This window comes from Cygnus atratus, chromosome Z, assembly GCF_013377495.2.
Source record: "Cygnus atratus isolate AKBS03 ecotype Queensland, Australia chromosome Z, CAtr_DNAZoo_HiC_assembly, whole genome shotgun sequence".
Classification (NCBI taxonomy): Eukaryota; Metazoa; Chordata; class Aves; order Anseriformes; family Anatidae; genus Cygnus; species Cygnus atratus.
The window spans coordinates 78,191,126-78,207,080 of record NC_066396.1 but is presented as its reverse complement, the minus strand read 5'-3'; the positions used below and the strand labels follow the sequence as shown (position 1 = coordinate 78,207,080).

At 37.4% G+C, this 15,955-nt stretch overlaps 1 protein-coding gene across 2 annotated transcripts in view; it reads left to right on the top strand.

The window, feature by feature from the left end:
* The window catches only part of EDIL3 (EGF like repeats and discoidin domains 3), a 269,638-nt gene that overhangs the window by 216,410 nt on the left and 37,273 nt on the right, over positions 1 to 15,955 (top strand). For both annotated transcript variants that reach the window (XM_035563213.2, XM_035563212.2), the window contains one exon: positions 2,365 to 2,549. In XM_035563213.2, coding sequence (XP_035419106.1) covers positions 2,365 to 2,549 — 185 coding nt within the window. The remainder of the gene's footprint in view (positions 1 to 2,364; positions 2,550 to 15,955) is intronic.

Below are 15,955 nucleotides of genomic sequence, written 5' to 3'. Positions count from 1 at the left end.
TACTCCTCTTTTGTTTTTCATTTGGGGCAGATTAGAAGGAAGGCAGGTGTGAAATGCCGTTAATTCATGCACGCATGCACAGACACACAAGCAGACACATCTGTTGTTTCATAAATCAATAATAATACTCAGAGAAGATAAAACTATTTTGATGGATTGGACCAGCACTGAAAAACAGTTTTGACAACCCGTGTTTTTGTGTCAGAGCCTCCTTCAGATTCCTTGGATGAAACATTCTGCTGACAGCCCTTGTGATCTTGGAGTGATACTTCAGAGTAGCATAATAACCAAAATCCTTCTCTAAAGCAACAGATGAGTCTCTTATTTACACTATCAATTGCTCCCTCCTACTCCCAGGAAAATTGTTTTGTGGTTTTTAAGTAGATAGTTCCCTCAACAGGCAAGGCTTCACATTTTCCATTTTTGCACTGAGAATCAGTTCTGAAAAGGTTTGTTGTTTTTTTCCCCCAAAATTAGCTCTGTTTTCTGTTCATTTTTGATTGAATATGATACGTGCCAGTATTTCAAAGTTTAAATACAGTTGTTACTACATTAAAGAGCGTGTTGCTATTACCTGTCTCTTCTAATTTGCTCCTGCTGTTTGAACCCCCCAGGGGGCCTAGACTTACCTTGCCTTATTTGAATCCCCAATAATTCCACCTGATTCTGTGGTTAAACCAACTGGAGAAACAGAAAGTAGAATCTAACCAAAAGGTCTTTGCTAGGAATATCAAAGAAACCAAACAAGATTCAGGTCTTTTAAATGAGGGTGAGCATACTGTGGAGAAAATGAACTTTTAAGAAAAAGAGAGACAGCTTTGATATCTTGCTCAAATAAAGTGAAAAACAATATGATAGTTTTGAGTGTTTTTTTTCAGTGGTCACACTGCTCTGATTTTATCAGGAGACACCAGCTGAGACGGGTCATATAACCGCAGTAAAGTCTTTACAATTTACCAGTGTACTTTAAGAGACACAGCTGGTGACTTAGCAAATGATTACCTGTAAGGAACCAGCCCAGTGGCTTGGGGTCCAAACATCAGGTGGAAAACTTTTGTCTTATAAAGTCAAGGTCCTCTCACCCACAGTCATCAGAGGGTGATGCACTCCTTGCATCAGCCCTAATGAGGTATGCTAAGTCCTGGGCACATTCTGAGCCATTCAGTTAGAGTAAATTAAAATATTATTTGCAGGTTAACTGAGATAAATCGGCCACAGATCTGAGTAGGATCACTGAATTTATGGAATGACAACTTTGGCACAACTGCACACATGCAGATTTTCGATAGCTGGAGGAAAAAAATAAGGAAGATGCCTCTGTTTGTGTTCCCACAAATATCCATCCATCAATCATTGCTCCACGCAGCCATACGTCCACTCTTCCTGAGCACTTTTCATCCCTTACTGCCAGTCACCTGACTTGTTTTTGTTTTGTTTTGTTTTGTTTTGCTTTGTTTGCTTTTAAACCTTAAAACCAGGCGGGTCACCTCCCTCCCTCACTTCCAGTACTGTTGTTACAGTGCTACCATCCAAGGTTGTCTCGCCTGTTGTCAGCTTCCCTCTTCTCTCTTCTGGATCTAGATGTGCTTTGTGTATTATCACTGTACTGTAGCAGGGCAGAGCAACATAGAGTCACTTATTAAATTGATGTTGTTTCTATTTGTTTTTGCTGTTATTGTTTCATGGACACCCAAAAGAGAGAAAGACGCCTGAGATCTATCTTAAGCAGCAGTCAAAATAACTCAGTTATGTGGGACCTCCACCTGGTTTAAACAAATAAGCCTATAACTCTATTTCTCCTACACAATTCTCTACTAATATTCTCCCTCCCTCGCAGACCGTATTTACTATAGTCTTCCATTCTGCCAGCGTGTGTGGAGGCTTTTTTGTCTGGGTATCAAGTAATTGGAAAGTGTAGAAGGGCTTGTTAACATTATACTTCAGTAATGGCATTAAGAAAAAATAATGTTTCCTCAGTACACAGGGGCATGGGTTTTGTGGCAAGGCATATAAATATGATAAAAATGAACTGAATAGGGGAAACAATTTTAAGCTACTGGACAGGAAAAGAAAAACAAGATAAGAGACAAAAATAATTTTTTCTGTTTGTTTCCCTTCATAAATTTACGTGAGCATAAAATACTTTGAATTCTCTATCTTGTTTTCAATTCTTCCAAGGTAGTGTTGAAATAAAGTGCCTTGAATTGGCTGTTTTTCATGTGTTTGTCTGCAGCTTCCCCCAACAATACTCTTGATTAAAGCCCTTTCTTTGAGAACTGCCAGTTTTCTTTTCCATAAGGGAAAAACCTAAACCACTTACAGAGATAAGTAGGTAGTGTCACAGATCTTATTTTGCTGTTCCAGGTTGCTCTGAACCCCTAGGGATGAAGTCGGGACATATACAGGACTATCAAATTACTGCCTCCAGTGTCTTCCGGACGCTCAACATGGACATGTTTGCTTGGGAGCCCAGGAAAGCTCGGCTGGACAAGCAAGGCAAAGTCAATGCCTGGACCTCTGGACACAATGACCAGTCCCAGTGGCTGCAGGTAAACCTTCAGATAAAATTTCACAGGTATTATTCTTTGTGGTGCCAGTATGGGGAAGATTTACTGGTTTGGGATTATTTTTTGCTCCCCATTGTGAGTATAACCATCCTGACCATGCCACGTGCAGATGATGAAGCTATGAAAGGCTGCACAGATCTTCATGCTTTTGGTACCTTAGTTGCACTGCTCCATTGCAGGTCAGACTGTGCAGCATACAGAGATAGCCAAATGTTGCAAGGTTCCCAGCAACCAGGAATATTCCTTTTTAAATGAACACAAATAGTGTTTGCAGATCTGTTTCACTGGCTTCTCTACTGTTGAGAGAGGTTTTTTTCCCCTTTCTGTCCTTCCAAAGCTCCCTGGAAAAGCATATTTACCTGAGATTTGTGCACATGAAGAAACTTGGCCCATAGAAATTATCTTTGTCTAATTGAGAATGCTCAAAGATTCATTTTGAGGCCAGTCTGACGCTACTGAGATTGATTCAGCACATGAATTCATTATAAAGATGCACGCAGGAGATGTTTTCAGCCTGAGTGTGATTTATACAAGTCAGTAGTAGGCTAATGTGTAAGATTGCAATAAATCACCATATGGAAGCCTATTTGACCAGTTGCTGACACATTTACATTTTTTGAACTGTTGAAAATAGCAGTGTTTTGAATTAGCTGCCAGTTTGCAGTGGAGTTCTCAGCAGGAAGCCTCAATAGTGCTAGACATGTGGTACTAACCCCCTGCAATCTTTCCACATATAAATTATGACATATTAGCTTTTTTACCTACAGTTGCTAAGCAATTTAGCAATATGATTACTGTCTTTTCCCCAAGTTTACACACGTATAGCACGGAAGTATCAGTTGCCTTGTCTATTTAACATTTGAATAACTGCAGATCTTGGGATTTGCTGAAAGTTTTTTAGAGCAGCTTGTTGAAACCGCAGTTAGCAACTTCTGGAGAGGAGGAAGATTTTATTGCTGTGTTTTACGGTGGAGAAGCAGATGAAAATGTTTCTGCAGGTAAAAGAGAGGCTGTTTTATTGCATCCAGCTTTAGCCTTGTCAATGATGCCAAGAAACCAAGATTGTGCAGAGGCTCTGCAGAAATACCCTGTGGTGCATTATTCCTCCTGTGGGTGACAGTGGATTTTTAATTAACTACAGATGGCAAGGAGCTGCAGAGTTAATTCTTATATTCTAAAATTTTCTGTTCTGTTCTAAGCCTTGCTGTAGTTGAACCTGCCTGAACCTGTAAAGTTAACCTGGACCCCTGTGACCACTTGCTAGGTCTCTGTAAGTCCTTTATCAGGCATATTTTTTAATCTGGTCAAAAATTTGTCAAGAAGTATTTCTGTATTTTTTTTCAAAAGAGTATGATAATATTTCTTGTTTGAAAAAGAACAGAAGACATTAAAATCACTTGTTTTTTCAGTGTCTAAACTAAACATTAACTTATACTATCAGCTGATTTTTCTTAATTCAGTCCATGAGTAAAGATGAACTCAGATTCTTCAAGACTGGGTAACAGTTCTGTAAGAAAAACAAGCCTGTCATTTAAATTTGTCTGTTTGATGTTGTTTTGTTTGCTGGTAGTTCTCTCTCTTTTTTTCTTTCAAATGCATAATACTGTAACCTTTTAATGCACTGACTGCAATTTTATCATCATGCTGCTTTCACAGAATTTAATCAAAACACTTTTGTACAAAAAAGTATGTGAAAGCAAACTTATCTGTATGCCCTTTTCACTCAGCAATTACGTATTGCAAGGAATGAACCCAATAGCAATTCCATGGTATCCTAAAACAGGCATAAAGTAAGGCACAGATTTCTGGATTTCACTAAAGTGGCCGTCCTACCAATGTGTTATTTCACAGTGTTAGCTTTACATGCCTTTTGAATTTTCTCTGCATCCCTTATTTGGTTTGTCTTTTATAATTTTCACTAGAAAGCCTATAAAATTGGGTAAAAGCCTACTGAATGCCTTTAAAAATTATTGTCGTAATATGTGTTATGTGGATGACTTGAACAGCTTTGTTCCAACTGGTAGTTATTTTGGGAGAACCTTGCCTAAATGCCGTTGTTATCAACTGTTCCTCTTCTTAAAAGCTTGTGTGCTGACATACACATCAGGGAGCCTGCTGTGATAATGGTTGCTGAGAGGTGATTGCATCGTGTGCATAAATGCTACTTGCTACTTACGGGCAGTTCACAGCACTTTTGGATGAACCCTAGAGATAAATTCTTCTTTGTCATGAGCTGGGGTTGTTTTACTCTGTTTGTTTTCTCTCTTTCAAAAAGGGAAATTCTGAATCTTCTATTTATTTTAAAATGCAGCCACTAATAAGTAAGTTCTTTGTCTTGAAGTGTTTGGGATTGCTGCATCCATAATTTAGCTCCAGAGGCAGCTATGTGACTCATCACAGAGGCAGTGCATTTTCGTCTTTAAGAATATTACCTTATCAGTGCTGCAGTTGTTGGAAACCTGTTGTGAACTAAGCTCTACTCACTTGATGAGCTACAGGTTCCCTGCACAACACTTGTTTATATCAAACACTATCGTTAGTAGAAGAAAAAGGTTTTCTGTGATGTGGGGGAAATGTGAGTGTGACAAGATGACCAAAATTGTCATTTTCCAGCTCAGTCATAATCTGGGCACTAAGAGACATGGTTTAGTGATGGGACTTGGTAGGTCAGGTTGGTGGTTGGACTTGGAGGCCATTTTGAGCCTAGGTGATTGCCTGATCCTATGGCTGTGAATTCCCCAAGGTGCTTGCTTCAAGGGAGACACTTGCTGTTCCTGTAAAGATGCTGCTGCAAAAGCCATATATCAGTTACCTGGCCTAATTCATAGGGTAGGACCCTTCATTGACATAGGTAATCTGCCTCTTTATTGTCTCTCTACTTGTTGTAGTCAAAATCTGTGCAAGGTGGTGATACAGAACAATGCTGCTGTTCAGCAGGGTACCAAACCTAATGGGAGTAATTAATTCCAGCAACCAGCTCTGCTCCTGAATGCACTTCCTTAGGGATTCCCTTCATTTTGGAGACACTGCTGAGAAATTATCTGAAATACAGTAAGAGCAAAAAAAAAAAAAAAAATGTTCAGGGGAAGAGGGGAAAGGGGAAGGAGTTGGTGCTGAAATTTAAAAGAAGTAATGGTTTGCTTCCCATCATTATGTACAACCTTAACGTAAACCAAGCCAGGTACAGCATTTTGGGTTAATTAGTGAAAAAAGGAAGAAAAACATACATTTAAATATTGCCTTAAAGTCAGCGCCCTTTCTCTCATTTTTCTGATTTGCTTGTCAGCATGATTTGCTACTTCAAGCCAGTTCACAGTCTTTTGCAATAATTTCTTGGTGATCTGTGATGAGGCTGTTTTTCCAATTTCGGGAGTGTTTCTGTTTCTCCTGAGCACAATCCAGGACTGTAATTCCAGCCAGTCACCACACTCCCCATTTTTTTAGATATTTGGATGTGTTATTAAAGTACTTCCTGTCTTATGCCTGGAGTGGGGCACTGAGGCTATGAAGATTATTGAAAAGATTCCTTATCTTTCAGATGCTTGGTGACTGCTCTTATAAACAAATTTTCAACCATTCCGTATCTCATTTTCCTAGCCAAGGCTATCATTCAAGAGAATTAATATTTTCCTTAAAATCCATCCCCACGCTACTATTAATTTTCTGCAGCTACGAATTATGAAGTCAAGATAGAGGCTTAAATCTGCTTTCATCTATTTGCTGTTAGTTAAAGGTTGGTGTTTTTAAATATTTCCTACTTCTGCTAGACCGGCAGATGCCATATCCGTCACCGTATTGATTTCCCACTCTGTGCCTAATGAGGACAGCAGCGCCTTGTGCTTTAATGCCTTTGCCCGTTTGTCCTTTGCCTGGTGCTTCAGCAAGTAATTTCTCTGATGCTGTTTCTCTGAACTGCTGTCCTCTGCAATATTGCTTGCAGCCGAGGCATCTCATCTCATTTGGTGTTTCCAAATAGCTGGAGTTTTCTTCTTCTCCCTTAACCATCTCCTTTACCTAACTTGTTTTGTATGTTATCTTAGTTCTTTCTAAGCACACAGAGGTCTTGGTATTTTAACTGAAAATCAGTGAAAAGCCGGGGGTTTTTTGAAGGTCCGTATCTCGACAGAGCACAGCTGGATGAAACGGATACCCATCTGGGAAACCTGCTGAGGTTCCTTTGCATATCCACATTATCTTCAGGCCACCAGCAGCACTGCCGTAGCCTTGTGTTTCCAGTTGTACTTAAAACTTCAAAACAGTTTTTTCACTGCAAATTTGACTTTCACCTACGTCTTTAGGTTGCATTTTTTTTCCAACTTGATGTGCATGGGAGATAAACACGATACAGTTAATTCACAAATGTTTTATATTACCACCACTGAGCACTGATGATTTAAGAAAATCATCCTTCCTTTAAATAGTAGAGTGGAGCAACAAACAATGTCTTATTCTAATTTTCGCTCACTGATTGCATGTGATGGAATCAGATAAGCACTATTAGGAAGAAAACAGATGCTGATAAAGATAGCAGATTGCTGTGAAGATTGGCAAAGCAACTGTTATATACATACCTACATCTTTTTCAAATGTGATGATTGTTAGTAGTATAACATGTTTGGCTTGGGTGTTTTTCCTGGCAGCCTAATCTCCACTATTAGATAATATTCTCGTGATTTTTTCATTAGCACCATTCAAAAAGTTGTCTTAGTGCTGCAATTTGACTTATTCTTTCTGTTTAATATGTTAGCGTGTTTTCTACATCACTAAGTCGCTTGGTTGAAAAGAAAGGCAGAATTGTATTCCAAATATTTCCTCACTTTTTTTTTTATCATTTTAAACTAGATGAATTTTTAGATGCCGAGAGTTCCGTAAGGTGAATCCTTCCCCTTTTTTTAATACGGGAAGAAACCACTTTTTTATCTCATATTGATTAGCCTGGTTTGTTTTCATGGTGGTGTTCTTTCACTCTATCACAAAATAAAAGAATGTTGTTTTCTGTCTTTCATGTGCTATTTACTACTACTACTCTATTGTTGCACCTGCCTCTTTCTCCTCTGTCTTGCTGTACTTGACTGTTTATTTTTAATGCATTCTGCAGAGGCTTGCCAGATAGAAAATCACTATACTGTAGCATTTATATATGCTGAAAACAATGCAGAAGGAGAAAATTATGTGAATAGTTTAATTATCTTTCGAATTGTATCATTAACAAAGCAAGTATTTCTACCAATACTGGTTAAAGTAGACAAGTAAGTGGTTTCTGTCTGGCCACCAGCTTAAATATTTTATTTTCATACCCACGCTCTGGAAAAAAAAAAAAAGAAGAAAAAAAAAATTCAATGTCTTAATTAAGGACTTGAAATACCTCAAATTGGAATAGGATAAAATGTTAGTTTAAGACCAATCTAGTAATTAACTTAATGAGGAAATTACATGACTTCTAGAAGGCTTGGAGTGCTAAGCAGTATATTGTGACTGGTCTTTGAAAGATACAGAAGTATTCTGTGGGAATTGTAAGCTTAATCATAACATATAATAAATGAAGGGGATGAATCTTTCTCTGCCGGTCCAATAAACCACAGTCCTCTCAAGCAGATCGGGAGAGGAACCAACGTTCTTTACATATACAGCAACAAAATGTCTCTCGTTCTTCAGAAGCGAAGCTGGTATTGGTTTTTAATTACAATTTCTCACAGGCAGAAAAGTGAGTTTGTAGATTTCGGATAGGAAAAGGGAAGTCGTACAGAGATAAACCTTGCTCTGTACCACTCTTTTTATTGGGATGCTGAAAGATATTTACAGTCAATATTGGTTGTTTTATCTTTTCAATTCAAAATTATCTTTTTCTTTTCTTGTTGTTCTTGGAAAGGCAGTTTTCATTTTCTGCTTGAAATACTTAACTTGGACATTCAGTTTTGGCAACTCACTTTTGTTTTATGCTTACCTCAAAGAGCTTTCGCAGACCGATGGTCCGCTCAGTCTGTTAGTTCACAGCATGCAGCAACATAACAAGGCAGGCTGTGATTAAAGGATTAATATGGATCTTTTCTTTCCCATACTTTGCCAGGAGCTCACTATAGATATAATTACTCTGTGAAAAGTGGCTAGTGATGGAATAAGGTGGTAGTGGAGAAATAGTTCGTAGTGATGTAGCCAAAGGCAAAACCAGGTAGAGAGGGGTACCCACTACTAAATTGCACACTGTTAAATATACATACTTTGCAATGCCTAGGCTGGAATGCCAAGCAGGTTGCTTTTGGCCCATAAACCACGGACTTGGTTTCAAAAGTAGCTCACTGCCATTTGCTTTTGGGATGCTGTAGATTGAGGTGAACAGCAAGCTTTTTTTTTTTTTTCCTTTTTTTTTTTTTTAAATCTAACAAATTCCTATGCGGCCAATGTTTTTTTAATGCTGCAAACAAACACACATAACTTGGAGAAATGGTATTAAGAGATATTCCTTGATTTCCTAGTCACAGTTATCTGTCAGCAAATATTTGATGGCCATTCTAGAGGTCAATCTCTAACCTAGTTTTTCCCCAAAATCAAGTTAAATTTCAAGTTAAATGCATTGTTCCCATTAATAATGTTACTAAATTGTGCATTTCAGCATTGCCCTTCCTAAATTGCTTTTGACTTTGCAAAGCTCTCTTCTACAATTCATTTTATGGAAATGTTTATAGTAGTAACTGAATTTAAGCCTTGAAATTAAATAAGACAGCATAAAATCTTAGTTTATTTTGGCTTTTCAATACTTCATTTAGGCTGTATTTTACTATTTAGGTATAAAAGTCTAGAGCCTTGGTAAAGTCATAGATTTTACTCTAACTGGCAAAATACAAGGAAGAAGATTATTAGAAGGACAGGAAAGATGCAGATCTTTGTTGCAAGGTGTCCAGCAAATAGGAAACAACTGGACATAGCATATTAATTATTTCCTGGTGCTTGGAATTCATAGCTTGACACCTTCACAGACAGGTACAAGAGTCCATCTGAACTGTAAAGCAGCTACAATTAGGATATTATAGGAGAAAAACGTTCATTGCACAAATACTACCGTGTCTTACTTTGTTCAGAAGGAATTATTCAGAATTATCTCCTACTCTCTCTGTTAAGTCTTTTGTAAAAAATGAGGAGTTAACTCTCTGTTCCAGAGCATATCTTTGAAATACAACAAATTCATCACCACTAGCAAAAATTACTTGAGAAGTTTCCATGAACAGTTGAATCATGTCTAGCTTTAAAGCATTGCAGGAGAGTACTGTCAGTTCCCTTACTGACTTGTAGTTTTTTTCTGTATCACTCCCCTGCAGATGAAAGTTAAATTGAATTATGACCCATTTCCTATTACAATAACAGCTTTTGATCTTGCTTTAAAAAATCTGGAAGTGTAAGCGAAAACTCCCTCCTTGTTCTGAATTTTGATGTACGTAGCATCTGAGTCCTTTTGTTACTGTGTATTTACAGTGGAAATTTTGCTCTTGCTTGATGCCAATAGCAGCACCATCTGAAAAAGGCATGCATTAAATTTTAATGGAAAGATGTTAGCTTTTCATTGTTTTAAATTCCTGCCCATTTTACCTAGCTATGCTTTCCACTGATTTGAAATACTGTTTTCTCCCTCTGTGCAACAAAACTGTACTTTCCTTCCCCTCTCTTAAAATGAGAAAATGGCTACAAAGTTGGCTAGGTGCGAATACAGAAAGAAAGGCTGCAAATATGTTCCCTGTTCGTGCCTTTATTCTTCCATGGCATTGTTTCAAAATAGAATCCACTTTTTCCAAATAAAACTGTTCATTGTTTTCATGGCTGCACCTGAATTAGTTTTAGGCTCATGCAGAATTGGACACAGTTTTCGGCCCACACATACTTTCAGTCTAGACAACACAAAAGGATGACCAAGAAAATACAGATGAAGGAGAGAAACGAACTGACCTTGGCAAGGTCAACTATCTTTTAGCAGCGAAAAAATACCTGCTGTAAAAACAGACAAGACAAAAGCTGATGCAAGATGAAAGCAAAAGAGCAGCATGGAACTGGGTCTAGTTCTGTTTTCTGGTAGCTCAGTGCTTTATTAACTGGGCTGTGCTATTCTTATTAGCCCTTTATGTTTGTATAATATTTCCCAAATGTTATTTCTGGACTACGCGAGACACTTTTATATTTTCTTCATATAACTGTCAAGATCTTACAAGTAAAATATATCTTGGAAAGGCACTCTTCACTGAATTGGCCTCTCAATTTTGCATTCTTAGTCTTTTAGTCTTGATACCAGTTTAACAGCTCTGTGAAGCTGTATTACAAGATTCTGGTTGACTTCAGAACTTTTTTCTTCAACATCTGCTATTCATTTTCTTATTCGGTTCCCTGCATAATGTAGATAAAGACAGATGGTTCCTACCTTGGCAAATAGTGAACGGATCTCATATATATGTTTTTTGTTAAGTAAATAATGAAATTGAGGCATAAACACAAAGAAGATTTAATGACAAATAAACCTCAAATTAATGTAAACCTCAAAGGCAACTAACTACCCTGCAGCCTTCTTCAGGGAAGGAGGAAATGTGCTTAACCAGGCTGACATTTACCTAGCAGTAAGCAGAAAAATGAAACAGCCATATCTCAGCATGTTAAAGCCTCACATAAGAGCATGGACATTTCTCTTGCTGTTTCTGAATCTTAGCCTGTTCATTGGTTTTGTTGTGTGTTTTTCCCCAGTAACACCCCAGTGATAGTTTAGTGTTGGTTTCAGCATAATACCTTATAGCTTGGCTTTTTGTTTTTAGTTTCCGTGTTAACTCAGGTGTGTCTATATAGCAATGTATTGTGTGAGACCCTCTTTCCACCCTGCTTAATAACATCCATCCTGCTTGATCCTCAGGTAATGCAAGAGCAGTTTCCCTGTCAGAAAACATGACAGAGGAGAAAAATCTTAGGAGAAAAGGTGAGAAAGAGAGAAAGAGAATTTAAAAGGGAAATGACAGTAGACACAAAAATACTGCAGCTAAACATTTCTTCAATTATCTGGGTCTTGTTCAAAAGCACCTTCAGACTTTTAATATAAAGTGTCGGAACAGGCTCTCGCAGGAGTTCCTCGCTGATTCTGAGCCTGTGTCTGGGTGTATAATGACGTACAGAAGTTGAGAGTTGTTCACTGGGCATAAAGACGGAAATAAAGGCAAATTTTCTCAGAATGAAGCCATAGTTTTTAGTCTGTAATTCATCTTTGACATCTGGACAGAGCTGAGAAGCTATTTGAGTTGACAGTGCTTGTGCTCGTTTGACAGTTGTCCCTAAAATAAGTCAGAAAATGGATTATTTTAAAGGAATGCATGCTTTAAAAGTTTGTCCTGTGGATTACAATAACTGCTTGCCTAATTACATCCTATACATAACCAAGTGTTAATTGCTTTTGTTGTTGGAGTGATCTTCTTCGAAGCTTCATGTTTAATTAACCATAAGATATACTAGTCCTATTTCAACGCAGACTTTCTTTGTCGTATAATTACACAGAAAAATATTTTTACAAGTTATTCCTATATATAGCTCATAAAAGGAAAACACCTCTGTAAAAAGCCCAGGTCTGTTTTTTCCAAAGACAAAAGTAGCAATATTTAAACCCATCTTAGTGGGTCATCTTTGTTATGAGGTAATGAGAATTATGACGAACAAATACTGTTTTAAGCTAAGAAGTATTAAGAAAACTACCAGAATGTTTTCAAAGGTTTTAACACAGATGGTTAATGATCCCCATTTGGCAACATCACAAATGCTACAAAGGCTTGATACAGTATTTATAAATAGAGTAACAGACCCTCACCGCATATTCCTGTATCTGAATTTATTTTTATTGGTTTTACTTTGTGATATTTGTCTTATTTGTCATTTGTCAGTTACATTGAATTCAAACATTGTGCTGTGGGTTCAGTTTTGTGTGCTTCTACATATTAAAGAGCATCCTGAACTTTTAAAAACCTCAATGTCATGTTGCAGGAGTAGTTAAGATTTGCTTTTTTGAAGAGTACAAAACAGCTTCAGGTGATGTCTTTTTATGGAGCCAAAGAATGAAAGTAAGAAGTTTTTTTTTGTTGTTGTTTGTTTGTTTGTGTTTTGAATCACTAGCTAATCTACATTGCAATATTGAGACTGTAAAACTCACTAACACTGAATTGGCAAAACATGGATGCCTCTACACTCCTACTGCCAAAATGGGCTTCAGAGCATAGTGGCCTCATAGCTGAGAGCCACAGAGAAGTCCACCGCAGAAGAAAGCCTTGTTGTTCTCAATGTCTCCCATTGACATTCAGCCCATGAAAGTTCCCCAGCTGGGCATGGAAGTACCATGATTTTTTTTTGTCCATACATAAGTATGTGTTGCATGTTAATACATGTCCAATGAGTGTGGTGAACCTCAGTCAAATAATGTGAACACCACAATATTACATCCCTGACTGGATGGCAGATCAGGAGAAAGTGTGCCAAATCCAATTGAGCTAATGGGAGTGATAGCCTTACCAGCAGTAGAGAGGTGCCTGTTGACAAACAAATGAATGATGCATTTGTTTTGTGCTTTGGATAAACTTGCTTGTTTCCTGCCTGCAGATCGAGCTCCACAGGGAGGACTGTTACACTCAAAATAAACCTCAGAGTGGCCTTAAAGCAGCTGCCAGTTTAGTTATTAGTTGTTGACCATTTTTCACATCAGCTGCCACCAAATTGTTTATTCTTTTCGCTTCCTCCAAATGTACATTGATATAAATTGCCAGACCAGAATAAGATCTGCTTTGTGTTCTGAAATACATCAGAAGGGGTTGTTTTCATTTGAAAGGAGCTTGGAAGTCTTGTTTTCCAAGGTTCATAGCAATAATTCATAGTCCTAGAAAGTCATTTGATATTAAAAATTAAATCTCTGTTTTATGAGAATTTAAGAGTTATTTGGGGGTTATTGGAGAGTTTCAACATGGTTCCATTTATTTGCTTTATTCCCCATTCTAATATATGTGAGTTTGTGATGCTAAGGCAGTCTGACTCTATAGCAAGATATAAGCTAAATATTTTTTTGTAATGCTAAGATAATTCTTCATTTAAAATATACATCATAAAAAAACCACTTGAGAATGAAGGAATTTTTTTTGAGTAGTTTGCATGTCTGAATGACTGTATATCTGACTACATGTATATGGGGAGGGTGCAATCTTTTTCCACAATATTTTTTAAAATTTTCTTATTGCATTCCACTCTCCTGTGAAGCTGTCATAAAATGCTATCTGTTTTTAGTTCTATTGAAACAATAATGACTCCTCCTACTGGGGCAAAAGAGGATAGATAGTGAAGGACCACAGCGTTGTATTTCTGACCCTCTGACAAGTCAAACTTCAAATGGAGTATTAGCATTCTGGAAAAAAAATGAAACTATTGGAAATAAATGTTCTCATGTTGAATAAAATGTAAGCCAACATCTAACTCTGTGATTTTAAAAAAGTCTGTCATCTATTATGGAAGCTCACACAGAAGTTGGAAATTGTGGCTAATCAATTTACATTGCAGTCCTCCTGCATTGCATGAGCCTTTCCATTTTATTTTGACTGAAATGAGAACTGAATTCTGGGAATTAGATTTTATTTCTTGCATTAAAAGATATAAGCAAGTTAAAGTTTAATGCACAAGAAAATAAATGAAAACATTAAAATTAATTATTCAAATTTAATCTGTTCCTCATTTTTAGAGACCTATAAATCTCACTTCAGCATTGCACTTCAGCCATTTAGGCTGTGTGGTCTTAAAAACTGGAGTAGAGACTTTCTATGAGGAGCTTTCTAGACAATTTGGTCATCTGTCACTTTACATTATATCACCCCGTTATTGCACAGATTAAAGAGAAACGCTTGAAAAGACAAGTCAATGCCACATTTCTAACAAAAGCAATGTTTATAAAATGCAGATCTCTTCAATGAACCCCACTTGATTTTAATCATCACATAGCAGGGATAAAAATAAAAACAGACACTTCTATAAGTTTGTACCATTAATTAGTTTATTACACCAACTTCAGGACCACATTGCCCACAGAAGACTGTAGCAGCAGTTTGGTAGGGTTTTTACAGCTCAGGAAGAGGCATTAGCTAACTTATTACATTAACATAGAATATTATTTTTTACAGAACAGTTAATACCCAAGATAAACAATGTCTACTTGAGGCAGAAGAAGAAGAAGCCAAATAGTATATATGGGTTCTGGTTCATATGTGGGTGGCTGAATGCTGATCTTTACTCTTTGAATTAAATACGAGAATTAATGTTGTGATGTTTCAAAACAAAGTACCAGAAGCACTACCCAGACTGTAGCAAAGTCAGTGTAAATACTGGTAGTTATTTCAATATGGTTTTGCCAGAGTGTATGGGATAATGCCTGGGAGTAATCCATATTATGCATTGCAGTCACTAGTCATACACCTCCATGTTTGATTTGAGACAAATCTTGGTATGTAACATAACAAAAAAAAAAAAAAAAAGTAATGGCGCAAAGAAATTGCACCATTGGGAATGGAATATGTGGTATTCTCCACAACATGAGAATTAAGTAAGGGCACATGAGATTAGCAGTCAGTATGTTTATAGAAATAAAGTAAACATCCCATATGCTGTGGAATTTTGTGGAGATCAAATATATAAGTAAGCTCATCACAGATTCAGTAAATTCATGGAGGATAAGTGATTGTTCAGATACAATTTCAGAAAGTCCTTAAACCAACCAGATATAGGAAGGTCATTCTACCAGGGGCAAAAAGTGCTTTTTAGTTTTCCTAAGTTTTAGAGCTGTCACAAACAGGATACTGGGATCAGTTTTGGTCTGACTTAGTCCTTCTTGTTGCTGGAGACAGCACACGATCTTTGCTTCCTGACAGAATAAAACCATGAATATTTCTTTCTTAGAATTGTAGGCAGCAGTGGCTGGTAGCCATCACTGTCAGTTCTTCTGGAAAATATTGTCTATTTCTATTCTCTTAAAGAAAACTCATAATATTGTAGAATAATAGAATCATAGCACCATTCAGATTAGAAAAGACCTCTAAGATCATCTAGTCCAACCTTTAACCTAGTGCTACTGACAAGTCCACCATGCTAAGCACCACATCTATATGTTTCTTGAAGACCTCCAGGGATGGTGACTCAACCACTTCCCTGGGCAGCCTGTTCCAATGCCTAACAGCCCTTTCAGTAAAGAAATTTCTCCTAATCCAACCTGGATCTCCCCTAGCACAACTCCAGGCCATTTCTTCTAATCTTAATCACTTGATGCTTGGGAGAAGAGCCTGATCCCCACCTTGCTACAACCTCCTTTAAGGTAATTGCAAAGTACAATAAGGTCTCCCCTGAGCCTTCTTTTC